The following is a 15,601-nucleotide window of genomic DNA, read 5'->3' as shown; positions in this document are numbered from 1 at the left end:
CTTTAACATATATTACCTATGGTTTTCCTCCCCCGCCCCCCAAATTTTCTAAATTTTCAGGTGTTTTTGCAATAACCATAGACTAGATAAAATTATGATTTATCGACTGAGAATATATTTTACATAGAATATTAAAAAATAAAAATAAATAAAGTAAAAAACAAAAATAAACAAAGTAAAAAATAAAACACATTTTTATGGAATATTGAAATAATTTAATTTTGCATCAGGTAGTTATAATAAATTGTCAACAAAAAAAAAAAAAAACATTTATTTTTAAAAGACACGATCTTGATATCCACCATCTGTAACTGATGTGCTTGGTTTGGCAAGACCTCGTGCAACTTGATGAGGATGACGCATATGTCCAGAACGTCTTGGTGGTGCTAAATATTCAAACATACTTTGTGTGTGTTGTGCCAACATTTTACTTAAATCAGATGGCATTGGATCAGTCCAGAAGAAGTCATGATTTAATGCTGAATCAGAATCAAAACGTTTGCTTGGATCTAATATTAATAATTTATCCAACAAATCACAAGCAAATGCATCTTTAACATATGGCTTTAGCCTGTCTTTGACTTTACGTTTTTCACCTTTTGGTAATTCCATTTTATTAAAAAGATCAAGATTTTCAACTTCTGGCCATACTTCTGGTGTTATTGAACCACATAAAAGTGATATTTTAATCAGCTGTTCTTGCTCAGTATTTCCTTGCATTATTGGTGATCTAAAATAATAATTATTATTAATTAACAAGTTTAATTAGACACCTAATTGTATTAAAATTATTTACCTAGTCCACATCTCTGCCATAATGCAGCCAGCACCCCAGAGATCAACTGGTGGACCATAATTCCTGTCACCAAGTAATAATTCTGGTGGTCTGTACCATAGTGTTACTACTCTATTTGTGTATCTATTTTTTTTTTCACTAAATGCTCTTGCTAGACCAAAATCAGCAAGTTTTAATATTCCAGTTTTAGTTATTAATATATTGGCAGCTTTCATGTCTCTGTGTAAAATCTAAAATTTATTAAAATAATATTATTAGCTTTATTTCAAGATTATTATAAATATTTTAAATAAAAAATTATAAGAACCTTGTTACTATGAATATAGTATAATCCATTTAGCATTTGTTGCATTACTTTTTTTATTTCTCCAAGACTAAATTTGACATTAACATTGGACAACAATCCAGCCAAATCATGCTCACAAAAATCAAAAACAAGATAAAATGTTGAACGATAACGATTGTATGGAGTTGCTAAAAATAAATTTAAAAAATTTATTATATTAAAAAATTGTTTTAATAAATTTATATATACTTATTTTGTTTATCAACATCAATGACGTCATTGATTTTTTTTAGTACCTTTTGTTCGACAAATTTCAATAAGATTGACAACATTTTCATGTTTCAACAGCTGAAGTATTCGTATCTCACGTAGTGCAGTAATTGGAAACTAGAAAATATATAATTAAATCAATAAACAGTAAGTTAATTTTCCAATAAACAATATGTTTTTGTTGATAGAATTATTTCACAACATACCCCTTCTTTTTCATTGTCCATCAATACTTTTTTCATTGCAACAAATTTGTTGTGATTTTTCTTGTCTCTGGCTTTAAATACTTCACTGTAAAATATTTATTTACATATTAATCACAAAAATAAACTAAACAAATAACAAATTGTTTTGTAAATATAATAAAATATTTGTAAATTATTTCTAACCTTAAATTGTAATTGAAATATTTTTTTACTCACCCAAAAGTACCTTGACCAATTTTGGCAACTTTCTCATGTTTTGCAGATTCATCACAGAAAGGAAAATCAAAAACTTCAATATATTTTTCTTTTTCTTTAGTATTCATACTCATTATTAAAAATTGAATAAAAACTTATTGTTACAATTATTATGTTTATTTTTTTCCGAGCTGTCTAGAGCTGTTGTTGTTGTTTTTTTTTTTTGTTATGGAATGTAGACAAGGTGTGACTAGGGCTTTACTTTTCTCTCTCTCTTTCATCTTTTTAGTTTGGAATACTACCAGCCTCAAACAAAACGCTGCATGGTAATTCTATGTAGGGAATTTTAAATTTAAAACTTTACGTTTTATTGATGGAATATATAAATATGTAAAATATTATTTTTAATTGAACTTCAATGTATAATAATTTCAAGAATGCATTAGAAATTTATTTACAGATTTAATTAGTCTAATTTTTTTTATCTAAATAAAATTTGATAAAACTCAAATATAATTAGGCAGTTAGTTATTGAAATAATATAACATCGTCAAAATTATATTTGCCTTGAATACATATTATATTTTTTTACTCTTTAGCTAAATTTTAATTATTTAGTCTATTTTTTGTGTATTAAAAGAAAAAACAAAGAAAGAAAATGAAAAGTTTTTTCACAAGTAAATTATAATGAAATGATAAAATAAATAAAATATTTTTATGTATTTTTTTTTAACAACATTCAGTGACTAAATTAAAAAACTTAATAATTAGCTATTAAATAAAATAAAAAAATTAATTATTAAATTCTAAAACTTGCAGAATAATTTTATCTAAATGTTATTAAAATATTTAAGAAAAAAAAAACTCCAAAAATACTATAAACTTAGTGACCATTTCGTGGTATATTAAAAATTAAAAAAAAAAAAACAAATAAAAGCATCAAAATAATTTTGTTGACTTGAGGATTTTTAGACTCATAAAAAAAATATGTAAATTTAAACTTTCTTAGTCAAAGCTTAAAAGTTTAAACACAAAAATTTAAAAATAATAATTTTTTATTCGTTTGGTATATAATGCTTGAAGGCATTAAATTTATTCACCAAATGTCAAACTTTTTTTCTTCTAAAAATGATGTATAACATATATATAAAAACATAAAGTATCACTTATCGATTTACAATATCCCAATTTTATTTCCATCATGTAGCAGAAAAAAATGTGTGAAGATATTTTCACGCGATGAGTGCACAAAAATCCGCAAGAAGTGTCTAAGTTTTTCTTGTGTGAGTGAGTCGTGAGAAATGTCAGTTGGCCTGTTGTCGTGGTGGCCGACGATTCATACGATTTTTATTACAAAAAAAAAAAAATAACAAAATCAAATGGAGTGTAAATATACTCTTATAATATTTAAAATAAATACCATTAATTGTTGAAAAAAAAAAAATGTAAAATTATAACTATTAAGCAAAGTAAAACAAGAAACTTTACAATTTTTTTTTTTCTAAAATAACAATCACCTGCCTTTTTTTTTTTAATTTTAATTTATTTGTTAAATTAATTAAATTTAATTTTTGATAAATATGAAATTTATGATATTGATGCTAAAAAAAAAAAGAACAAAATAAAGATGTTGTTATCCTCTGAAGAAAAAAAGGAAAAATCCTAAGGCTCCATTGCTAGTCTCAAGTGTCTGACGCAGTTTTTCCTAAAGTGTGGGAGATAAAAGGTTTCTCTGTTTAACAAAATAACGTCGTCGAGCCATTAGCCCGACTGCCTCTTCGCCACTTCAATGCGATTTTATGTTCTTGATAAAAAGGATCCAGTGATAGATTTTTTTTTATTTTTTTTTTATACACAATACTATTTTTTTTATCAAAAATATCTATGTTTGATATTATTTTTGGCTATACTATTTGCCTGACAATTTTAAAACTAAAACAAAAAAAAAATCTATCAAATGCAATGTTTTTTTTTTTTAATTATATTTACAATTTTCAATTTACAAATTGTAGGTGGAAAAAAAAATGAATAAGAAAAAATTGATATACTTTTAAGCCCTAGCAAAGCTTTAATGAAATAAAAATAAAAAAAATAAAAATAAGGTAAATGAAAATTTAATAAAAAGATTGTAAAAAAATAAAAAAAAAAATAAAAAGTGGCCACAGATGTTGACGACACGAATGAACGTGAAGTTGACTTTGCTGGCTATCAGAGGGCTAACCCGGCGACCACAGGGTACTTTTGCCATTTCAACCCTATCCGGTATATACAGAGTATATAGAAAAATAAATATATATATAAAATAAATAAAAAAATGAGTCAACCGATCGCCAATTGAAAGCTCTTCTAGTCTATAAAATATTTGCTCCACCCATTGGCCAATCAGACGTTTCAATGTAAGACTGCGGTTGCGTTATCATGATAACATGACAAAAAAAAAAAAGCTCAAAGCACAATATATACATAGCGTTTATTGCTTAAAGGGGCGTGACATAGAAGAACAACCCCTCATGAAAATTATGATTTTTGCCTCAAGGATAGAGGGGAGAATTTGACGTAGAGCAAAAATTATATTTTCATGGATCACAACGTGAACACATGAGTGTACTCGTGAGTTCAGTTCAACTGATCAATTGACGAGTGTAAGATTAATCCTCAACTTATAAACTCTTGTTCAGGTGTCATTCTTTATACGTGCATTTGTGTTTTTTCTCTATACTATTTCTTATTACAACAACAAAAAATTATCAAGGTAAGAAAAAATTTATTTATTTAACATTTATATTTCTTTAACTAAAATATAATATTTAGAAATTTTAATTTAATTTTTTTTGATAATATTTAGACTTATTGTGTCGGACTTGATAATTTCTTTTTTAAAACTAGCTACTATTTATTGTAGTAATTTTTTTTTCAATAGTAGTTTCATAAATTTAAAAAAAAAAATAATCAAAAGAAAATTTTCAAAATAATTATAAACTCATATTTTTTTGTCGGAGATATTTTAATTATTATACAGGTTGCTTTAGATTTATAGTAGTGAAAATAATATTTATAATAGTCAAAAAATTAAGGTGGCATTCCTTATATATCTATAGATTTTTTTTATTTCTTAATTATGTGTCGGACTGTATGCAGCAAAGCAACCTGTATAATAATTAAAATATTTCCGACAAAAAAATTTGAGTTTGTAATTATTTTGAAATTTTTTTTTGATTATTTTTTCGTCTTCAATTCGAAGACTATTCACACATTTCATATAAAAATAATGTTACTTGGACTTGATGTATAATTGGACTTTAAGCATGAATAAATTTGTTATCAAAATTTATAACTGAAAAATCTATGTTTAAAATTTTCATCCATACAATTTCCTATGTTTGAAATTGATACTGTAAAATTTTATTATTATATAATTTTTTTAAATAGATTTTTCGTGATAAAATTATTAAAAAATAATGACTGATTTAATATGACAATAATTAAATATATCAGATAAATTTAGTGTATGTGAATTGGTCACGTGCGACACACGCGTTTACAATTAGCATGTTTTTAGTATAACATATGCACCTGTAAAACCAGTTTTCCGGTGTACGAACCACATAATTATTTGCCCCATGAAGGTAATACATACTCACCTATACCCCATCATCATGATATCACTACATTGCCACAGGCATATGTCATACTAACGCTGGCACATGTCAAATTGACTTTCGACTTATTTTTTAACTTTGATTTATCAACTAGAAAAAATATTAAATCATATTTATATATACAACAGATAAAATAACTTTTTATAAAATAATGTTATCAATTATTAATTAATAAAAATTAAATAACTATTATTAATTCAAATAATCATAAAATTGATTTTTTTTAAATACAAGTATTAATGAAAAAATTAAAAAAATCTAAAATTCAATAGAAATTTAATATTTTCCTATTTGAAACGTGAAAAAAAATTAATTTTATGTATTTTTTTTTCTTTACAAATTTGTTGAATTATTTTTAAACTCTTGATTTTTATAACTGCCAAATTATTTACTCATAAAATTTATATTAAAAATATAATAAAATATTGATAAAAAAATAATTTTTTTGATATTCAATATTAACAGTTGAAAGAGTTGAAAAAAGCGAAAGTAAAAAATATAAATCCAAGGTTTGTTAGACCCTTGGTCACGCAATCACTGCCTTTTGCTACAAATAAATTTTACTTGATGTGAATTCAACAGATGCTTGCGGGTAAAAGAACATCCGAACAACTAACCCTTGATAAAAGTCAAATTAAAATGACATGAAACATAAGTATCACCTGTATTTTCCATTTTTTTTCTTCTATTTTATTATTATTTATTTGTACAATTACAATTTTCATAAATTTTTTTATTTATAATTTTAATTTCATTAAACTAACATGATATAAATTTTTTAGTTTAAACATTTAGCTGTATATCCAGGTGACAATTACAAAATAATAATATTAATAACTACTCGGCAGACAATTCGACACGACTGTTTGCTTATTCAAAAAATCCTCAATAAATATATAGACACATGCTTTTTTTCTCAATGAGTATTGACAAAAAAAAATAGTCAAGTCATCATTTTATAAAAAAATACTCGCGACAAAAAAATATATATATCAAAAAATATTCTTTGTCATTGGTCATGAATTTTTGTAATTTTTTTTTACCATAGAAAATTTTCAAATCGATATTCAATACATTCAATAAGTCAATTAACAAATTTTTTTTTATCAATTTATTCATTAATCATTTAAATTTATTGTTATTTAAAAATAATAATTTTTAGTTTATTTTTATTCTTTACTTTGATAAAATGAAAAATAAAAAAAAAAAAAAAGTTTTTAGCTATACAATCGATCAGTATTATTTACTGCGAAATATCCCACATGACGTGACAATGTGTAAAAAAAAAAATTAGCATGTTAAATTCATGTGCATAAAAAATAAAAGTAAAGAATTATATGACGAACCCTTCTATAATTTTTTGAGAGGGATGAATACATTTTTTATGCGATTGAATTTTCCATTTTTTCAACACCTTGTGTTGCTGGCTGAGTTTGACATGTTGAAAAGTCATTTAAATGACATTATACTTTGACATTATTTAAAAAAAAAAATTTATAAAATAAAAAGTCAAGAAGTAGCGCAAGGACTTTGAATTACATATATCAAGGGGTTCATTGAGCACAAATATGATCGATGAGTTTGCATTATTTAAAGAGTATTCACAAATTGCCAATAATATTTTATCACATACAACAAACATTTTTAAAAACAATAAATAAATAAAATAAAAATATCAATTAAAAAGGAATAAAAATAAAACAAAACTGTTATTAAATTAAAAACAATAATATATTTGTTTTCGGTATTTAACTTGAATAAAAAAACAAATGAAAATTGATGTTAATGACATTTGTAAGACATCAAAATGATAAATAATTAAACATCAATTATAATCTAGTAAAGTTAAATTTGACTTGTGATAATTTGTTTTGTCATGCCATCATCAAAGTCAGCCCCAAGTGTGTCCTGTTTTTTTATTTTTGTTATTCAACCTTGTGGTTCCCTGTCTGACCTCACCCCCTTGAACCACCGATTTTACGAAACACAACATATGGCTGTCAGTCCAGTAGAGTTGTTGTATGTTTTTTATATGAAATCATTTCGTGTTTTATATAAACATATATATATTTATATTTAAACACTGCAAATGGGGTTCAATAATTTTAGCCCTGTGTAATTGTAACAATTGCAATGTACAAAGGCTACCAAATTTGTTTATACCTGAGTTCTATATCCCCTTTTTTCTTTGCTTTATCTATTTTCAAGTTGTCCCTGGCACACGTGACTCAACCTGAGATTTAAGTAACTCACCCCATTTAATAATTTGCCACCTGTTTAGCGAAAAAAATTATATTTATAAATAAACAAATGAAAAGTCAGTATGTTACTATGATTAAATGAAGTTTTTTTAAATATAGAAAATGATTTATTTGATATTTACAAAAATATATTGACACTTGTTAGAAATTAAAAATTTCAATTAAAAAACAATTTTTTGTATTTTAAAAAATATTGACTAAAATGTATTTTTTATTTATCGTAAAAAAATCAAATGATTGTTCTAGAAATATCTCGAGAAATTGTGGAAATTGTGGGAAGAAATTTGAAAAGAAAAAATTAAAAAATAACAACTAACGAACTTATGATAAATATAATTTAAAAAAAAATAAATTGATTGATTTTATAATTAAATTTAAAAAAATATATTAAATAAACAATGCACTTTATAAATATAAAAATAAAAAAAAGTAAAATTTAAGTTCATTTGTCACAGTTGTAAAAAAATAATATTATGTTATCTATATGTCAACACTCAATGGGGTAAAAAGAATATTGCATCAGTGTGATCGGGGTAAATTGAAGAATACAAAGACAAAAAAAAATATAAAAAGTAAAATATATGTATGTGATAAAAGGGGTGTCTGAATATAGAAATCATAGGAGCCAAGGATTGTGGCAAAAAAGCGTATAATACAAGAAAAGAAAAAAAAAAAAAAAAACTTTATAAACAAAAAGTCTTGGTCTCGATCATTTTAATGGGGGAAAAAAACAGTAGTACATATTTATGTGTTGTATGTCTATTGAGAAATATAAGCCTTTAGTTTACTGGTCTCTCTTTGGTGTAAATATATCATTGTGTGTGTTCGTGTATGAGTAATGTCTAGAAGTCTCATAAAAGTTTGTCCACATAATGTACTGCAGTGGTAGTAATAGTGGACACACGATGACTACAGTGGTTTCGTGTCGGTTGTCTTGCATTATTGAGCTTGGGAAAATCGCAGGTGAAAAAAGCCTTTGCCAGTATCCTATTAGCAGGAGAAATAAAAAAAAGGGGTGGTTGCCATTACATGTATGAGATACGCCCTGACATGCTCCCAAATCGCCCCAAGGCGGAGTTTTTTTTATTTCTCGTTTTTTATATCTCGCACTCTTTCACTTTTTGATACTTGACGAAAACTTGAAAAAGTCACTTGACATTATTTACAAGATGATGACAAGATTATTAATGTTTAATAAATATTTATAACTGGAATAAAAAAAATTAATTCGTTTTTGTTTGATGAAAAAGTTTGCTATATTTACCTGAATGTTGTATATTATAATAATTTATTTATTTTATAATTTTTGAAATTTAATTTGATGAAAATGTAAAATTAAAAACATGATAAAATTTAAATTAAATGTTATTATTTGGGGGATTCATTTGGATTTAAAAATTAAATTTATTATATATTTTTAAATTATATTTACAATAAACAATTTATTGTCATCAAGACAAAGTATATTTAACAGGTAAAGAAAAAATATATCATGGCAATATTTATGGACTTAAATGAAAGTGTAAAATAATAATATAATTGTCTAGTCAACTAGCAGAAATTTTACATGAATCATAATATATTTTATTATAACAATAATAACAGTATGATAATCTAAAATGTAAATATTATTCCAAATGAAATGTTACAATTCACCAACAGCTCTGTATTTTCTTGGAGTTGATGGGAAAAAAAAATATATATCTACATGCAAAGGCTACAATAGTAGTAGATGTAATTGATATTTATGTGTAGTAGAGATACGATTATACCTGCTTGTGGTTAAGTCAGTAGGTGCTCCAATTTTTTAATGCGAACCTGCCGAGTTCGAATCTCTCTAGACAAATGACCTTCTGCTTCTGTGGGAACAGATTTCTAATTAATTGTACCTGGAATTTGGGGCAAATACCTCTTCGCATAGAAAAAGTGGAGATGCGAAGTTACACTTGTTCTGTGCTAGGAAGTATTTGCGCTAAACACCAAATACCTTTTTTTTTGGCAAAGCAATTGTAACACCTTAAATCTACGCAATATTATATTATTTTTTGAATTTATTATTGTTACTTTTAAAAGTCAATATAGTCAATGTAATTATTTTTTTGTAAAATCGTTTTTTTTTTCCTTCATTTATTGTTACTTTTCCAGTAATATATATAATTTCTATTATTATTTATTTTCTTTTTCTCATTATTAATTTAACTTTTTTAATTTTCGTTAATTTTTTTATTTGTCAGTGATAACTTTTGCGATGTAGAGAATTGATGATTAATATTCAAAACTTTAACATGATATTATTATAAAAACATAAATAATTATCAATGATTATCATATTATCTTTTGAATTTAAAATCTTTATTTTCGTTATAAGTTGTAATGAGCTTTGTTAATTAAAATAAATTAATAATTACTAATGGATATTATTCTAAATTGAATGTTGAAATTTGATAATACAGCTTGGTATTTTCTTTGACCTGATATGAAAAATATATATATATATACATGCAAAGGCTCATGATTGATATTTATTTTTAGTAGGGATGTGATTATGTCTCTTGTGGTCAAGTCAGCAAGTGCATGGACTGTGCATTACATGGCGTCGAGTTCGGTTCCACTTTGGACCTGTAATATCTTGAGATGCATTTTAATTGGAATATATATGCACATATTGAGATCATCCAGAGACACAAAGTTGCCTGGTGTCAGAGCAAATACTTCTTCCCATAGAAAAGGTGGAAATACGAAATTACACTTGTTCTGTGCTTGGAAGTATTTGCCCTACAAATTTTTTTGTAAAATCATTTTTTTTTTTTCTATTTATTGTTACATTCCAGTAATATGATTTCTATTATTATTTTTTTTTCTTATTAATTTGACGCGTTTACATCCAAATAGATTTAATGAATTTTCTTTTTTTTTGTTGTAATAATCTATTGCAGTTTTTAAAAATAATTCCCATCAATAAGTAATTTTTATAATTTTCGTTTATTTTTTTATTTGTCAGTGATACCTTTTGCGATGTAAAGAATTGATATTTAATATTCAAAACTTCAACATGATATTATTTAAACCATAAATAATTATTTGAAGTTTTGTTAATTAAAATAAAATAGTTATTTGAATGAGCTTGCAGTCAGACTTAAGCATCAACTTCGATCCACTATATATAAGCTCATGATTATCTTCATGAAAAATGCAAAATAAAAAAAATTGTATATAGTATAAATGATGGTAAAGCCAACTGGTTATATACTGCACATTACAATATCAATAATAAATTAACAATTAAATATACATAGTTTATATAAATTATTAATCCAAAGACATTGTATTAAATAAATGAATTTTTTTTTTTTTTTTTATTATAAATTCTCAGTAAAAAAACATACAAAATATAAATAAATAATAACTTTAATAAAACCTTTGATTATTATAATTTTTGCTAATTTAATTATTATATTTAAATTAAAGATAAATTATGGAGGAACAACACAGTAGAGATTCATCATCAATGTGCAAAGTATGCGGTGATAAAGCTTCGGGAAAACATTATGGTGTGCCAAGTTGTGATGGATGTCGTGGATTTTTTAAAAGATCAATTAGGAGGTATGCCAGGTAATAAAAAATAACTACCAGCAAATTGATAAAAAAAAAAATAATAAATAAACAACATTATTTAAATAATAAATTTACAAAAAATACACACAAGTAAAAAATTAAAAATTGTACAGACTGTAAAATTAATTAAATTATTATTAGCTAAAAACTAATTTAATCAATTTTTATAAAACTATACTTGTTTATTTATTTATTGATTTTTATTTTTAGAAATTTGGATTATGTTTGTAAAGAAAATGGACAATGCATAGTTGATGTATCAAGGCGTAATCAATGCCAAGCTTGTAGATTTGCAAAATGTCTTGAAGTCAATATGAAGCGTGATGGTGAGTGAAAAAAATAAAAATAAATAAATGTTGTTTTACTATGTCGTTGGTGCAAATGAGTGTAGAAAATTTATCCATTAGTTTAAAAAATAAATGAGGCTTTGATTTCATGGATATAATGTAAATATATACATCCTTGGAAATCACTTTGGTCATGTATAATATTATCATTAAAAAAAAAGAAAGAAAAAAAAAAGAGAGAGAGAAATTAATAAATATAGATATAGAAAGATGATAGTGTATTGAATATTTGAGGGTTGTATGTAGCAATAGAAATAGAGCATCGAGCAGGGACAATAAAATCGAAAAGAAAAAAAATAATAATAATATTAACCCACATGAAACTCAATTCGTAAAGTTGGTTGTGTCAAAAACAGACCGTGAATTCACAGCTTTAGTAAACAAACCAACCGGTCTATCAATTTACGTTACACTCAATTCTCAAGTGATAATCTAAACACTTGATTTTCTATACGCGATATCAATTAGTGATGAATCAACTCAACGTATTTGTATTTCAATTTTCAACTAAAAAATATCGAAATTCAATGTTAAAAAATATAAATAAAATAAAATAATATTATATAATTTAATTTGATTATTTTTTTCAATAAATAAATTTTATTTTTAATTTTTTGTTCGGTTTTTAAATAGAGATTCGGTTAATTGAATTTTTTTTTTTTATTTTTTTTTATTTATATTATTGAACGTTTGTTAAATACGAGTTGAGATGTAATAGAGCACATAAAGATGCGTGGTGTTAGTGGAACGAGATGCTGGGTATGGGTGTAGATGGATACAAGAAGAAGGAATATCGAAGGAAGTGTCATTTTCAGCGGTACAACACGAAAGAGCGCCGAGAAGTACTTCGTCATTGGTTGGTGCTGCAAGACGAGGACCCTCAACAATTTATCCAAGTATATCACATGTCTACCACACAACTGGAAATCCTTATCCTCTCATGTATCCGGCGCTCTTTCCATTCAAGCCGAGTTTACCGGCTTTTAACACGGGAATCGGTAAGTTTTTTAAACATTTTATCCTTCTTTTATCATTCATTCATTCATGGAGAATATACTTGTACATTTTTTTTAACGTCAATGATATAACATTCAATATACTCTATTTAATTGATAGCATTATTTACTTTTTTTTTCAACAGGACATTTTATGCCAAGACCAACACCGACGGAATCACTGGCACCGAGTACTCCCAAAGACGATGAAGTGACAAGTTCAGAAGAAGCAAGTGTTGCTATTCGACAAATTGAACAAAAAGGTAAAATTTTTTCTTGATAATAATTTGTATTTTATAATTTTAAAAAATTCATTAATTTTAGACGTTATGATGATTTTTATTTATTTTTTTTTGTGCAAATAATGGCATGAATAAATTATTTAAAAATTTAAAAATGTAAAAAATGTTGTAGAATTTAAAATACAATTATAAAATAAATAATAATATTATTATTTTGTTGCTTTTAAAAGATGCGATCGGAGGAAGATTACCAACAACAATTATGACACCACCATTGCCAGATTATGGAACAACAAGTCAATCAATTTTACCAACAGAAAATATATATGAATCAGCAGCAAGATTATTATTTGCTGCTGTACAATGGGCACGTGGAATACCTTCATTTTTCGAGGTAAATTTATATCTTTAAATTTAAATTAAATAAATATTTTAATTGGATAAAAAATAAAAAATAAAATTATATTCATTGTTTTATTATATATTGATCTATATCACTTGTTTCAAAAAATATTCGAATAAAGAAAAACAAATAATTTATTACATAAATTTATAAGTATGTAGTTAAACATTTGATGGATAACAATTGGATGGAAAAGTTTAATCATTTTTTTTTTTTTTTTTTGATAAATTTAGCTATCAACAAGAGACCAGTCATTACTATTGGAAGAATCTTGGAGTGAATTATTTGTACTAACAGCAGCCCAATGGGGATTTTCAATAAATGAATCAATTTTTTCATCAATGATACTTCCACCAGATAGAAAAGATATACTTGCTGAAGAATTGAGAAGATTACGTGATTTATTAACACGTTTTGCAATACTTCGTGTTAATGATTTAGAGTATCCATACTTGAAGGCAATTGTTCTCTTCAAAGGAGGTAAATATTTTTGTCTATTATAATTTATAAATAAACGAAATGAAAAAAAAAAATATTTATGAATTTTTATTTTGTAAGAATGTCGAGGTCTCTGTGACACCGGCAGAGTATCAGCCCTTCAGGAACAAACAGTAACACTGTTGAGTGAAAGAGGTGCTGCTCGTGTTGGTAGACTTTTACTACTTTTACCCCCAGCACGTGCACTTTGTCGTACAACACTTCAAGAGCTTTTATTTAAACCAACAGTCGGCGATGTCAGTATTGAAAGATTACTGAATGACATGATACGAGCAACAAGACCCATTTAGAATCAAAAATTAAATTTATTATATATTTTTAAATTATATTACAATAAACAATTTATTGTATAAAAATAATTTATCGTCATCGAGACAAAATATATATTCAACAGCTAAAGAAAAAATATATCATTGCAATATTTATGTACTTGAATTAAAATTTAAAATAATATTACAATTGTCTAGTCAACTAGCAGAAATTTTAATTAAAAAATTATAATATATTTTATTATAACAATAATAACAATATGATAATTTAAAATGTAAATATTATGTGTAGAAAATGTTATTAAAATAATGCTATGAAAAGACGTTTTTTTTTTTTTGTAAAAAAAAAAATAATTATTATTAATGAATATTATTTTAAATTGAATGTTGAAATTTGACAACAACTCTGTATTTTCTTGGACCTGATGGACAAAATATACATAGATACATGTAAAGGCTACAATAGTAGTAGATGTAATCGATATTTATGTTTAGTAGAAATATGATTATGCCTGCTTGTGGTTAAGTCAGCATGTGCTCGGATTCCTACTCTAAGGTACCCTGGTTCGAGCCGCGGTTCGGTCATTGGGTTCGTAGCAGCTTGATCTCTTTTACATTGAATCGGTTTGTGATCAAGTATCTGGTTCTTCAGGGCAAATACCTCTTCGCATAGAAAAAGTGCAGATGCGAAGTCTACACTTGTTCTCTGCTGGGAAGTATTTGCCCTAAAAACCAGATACCTTTTTTTTTTTTTTGGCAAATCAAATTTTAAATCTATATGGAATATTATATTTTTTTTTTCGATTATTATTGTTACTTTTGAAAATCAATATAGTCAATGTAATTATTTTTTTGTAAAATCATTGTTTTTTCTTTATTTAATGTTACACTTCCAGTAATATGATTGCTTTTAGTATATATATATATTTTTTTTTTTCTTATTAATTTCACGCATTTACATTCAAATAAATTTGATGAATTTTCTTTTTTGTTGTAATAATCTATAGCAGTTTTTAAAAATAATTACCATCAATAAGTAATTTTTATAATTTTCGTTCATGTTTTTATTTGTAGAGAATTGATATTTGATATTCAAAACTTCAACATGATTTTACTATAGAAACATATATAATTATCATATTATCCTTTGAATTTTAAATCTTTTTTTTTTTTTTTTTTATAATTAATAATTATTCAAATAACGTACCTTGATATTTATTTATAAAATGACAATTTAATATTATATGTTATATTAACCATTTAAATTTATCATTAATCACATAATTACCTCCATTATTAATTAATTCATAAATATCAATAAAAACATTAATATTCATTCATTTAATAATTTCAAAAAATAAATTAAAAACACAACGATAATTTTACTATTTCATACTTATTTATTTTTTTTCATTTTTTTTACTTTTTCTTCAACTATTTAATCAAGGACAAAAAATTAACATGGTACAATTATAACAAATTGAGATTTCTCTGGCTTCATAATAATACATTTTAGCAAAACGTAATTATTTTTTTCATTTAATTATTATCAATATATA

At 24.8% G+C, this 15,601-nt stretch overlaps 2 protein-coding genes across 2 annotated transcripts; one reads left to right on the top strand and one right to left on the bottom strand.

The window, feature by feature from the left end:
* Positions 1-192: 192 nt before the first annotated feature.
* On the bottom strand, positions 193-1,983 carry LOC122858960 (cyclin-dependent kinase 9-like). The gene is made up of 6 exons (XM_044162223.1): positions 1,775-1,983; positions 1,559-1,643; positions 1,379-1,469; positions 1,104-1,270; positions 797-1,026; positions 193-730 (listed from the first exon to the last, which is right to left on the bottom strand). The coding sequence occupies exons 1-6, from the start codon at positions 1,885-1,887 to the stop codon at positions 277-279; spliced, it is 1,140 nt and encodes a 379-aa protein (XP_044018158.1). The 5' UTR covers positions 1,888-1,983; the 3' UTR covers positions 193-276.
* Positions 1,984-4,390: 2,407 nt separating this feature from the next.
* On the top strand, positions 4,391-14,063 carry LOC122859699 (protein dissatisfaction-like). The gene is made up of 8 exons (XM_044163384.1): positions 4,391-4,505; positions 11,142-11,285; positions 11,499-11,614; positions 12,451-12,633; positions 12,777-12,893; positions 13,103-13,266; positions 13,509-13,755; positions 13,834-14,063. The coding sequence occupies exons 2-8, from the start codon at positions 11,149-11,151 to the stop codon at positions 14,061-14,063; spliced, it is 1,194 nt and encodes a 397-aa protein (XP_044019319.1). The 5' UTR covers positions 4,391-4,505; positions 11,142-11,148.
* The last annotated feature ends 1,538 nt before the right edge of the window (positions 14,064-15,601 follow it).

Source organism: Aphidius gifuensis, linkage group LG6, assembly GCF_014905175.1.
Source record: "Aphidius gifuensis isolate YNYX2018 linkage group LG6, ASM1490517v1, whole genome shotgun sequence".
NCBI lineage: Eukaryota > Metazoa > Arthropoda > Insecta > Hymenoptera > Braconidae > Aphidius > Aphidius gifuensis.
The sequence above is the reverse complement of the archived record's forward strand: the minus strand, read 5'-3'. Positions and strand labels throughout refer to the sequence as shown.

Bases quoted from the DNA above. Each gene is read 5' to 3' on its own strand.
- LOC122859699 (XM_044163384.1), top strand. From the start codon at position 11,149: ATGGAGGAACAACACAGTAGAGATTCATCATCAATGTGCAAAGTATGC. The intron at 12,634-12,776 runs GTAAGTTTTTTA...TTTTTTCAACAG, and splicing joins GGCTTTTAACACGGGAATCG to GACATTTTATGCCAAGACCA. The intron at 12,894-13,102 runs GTAAAATTTTTT...TGCTTTTAAAAG, and splicing joins TCGACAAATTGAACAAAAAG to ATGCGATCGGAGGAAGATTA.
- LOC122858960 (XM_044162223.1), bottom strand. From the start codon at position 1,887: ATGAGTATGAATACTAAAGAAAAAGAAAAATATATTGAAGTTTTTGAT. The intron at 1,470-1,558 runs GTATGTTGTGAA...TATATTTTCTAG, and splicing joins TGGACAATGAAAAAGAAGGG to TTTCCAATTACTGCACTACG. The intron at 731-796 runs GTAAATAATTTT...TTATTATTTTAG, and splicing joins ATGGCAGAGATGTGGACTAG to ATCACCAATAATGCAAGGAA.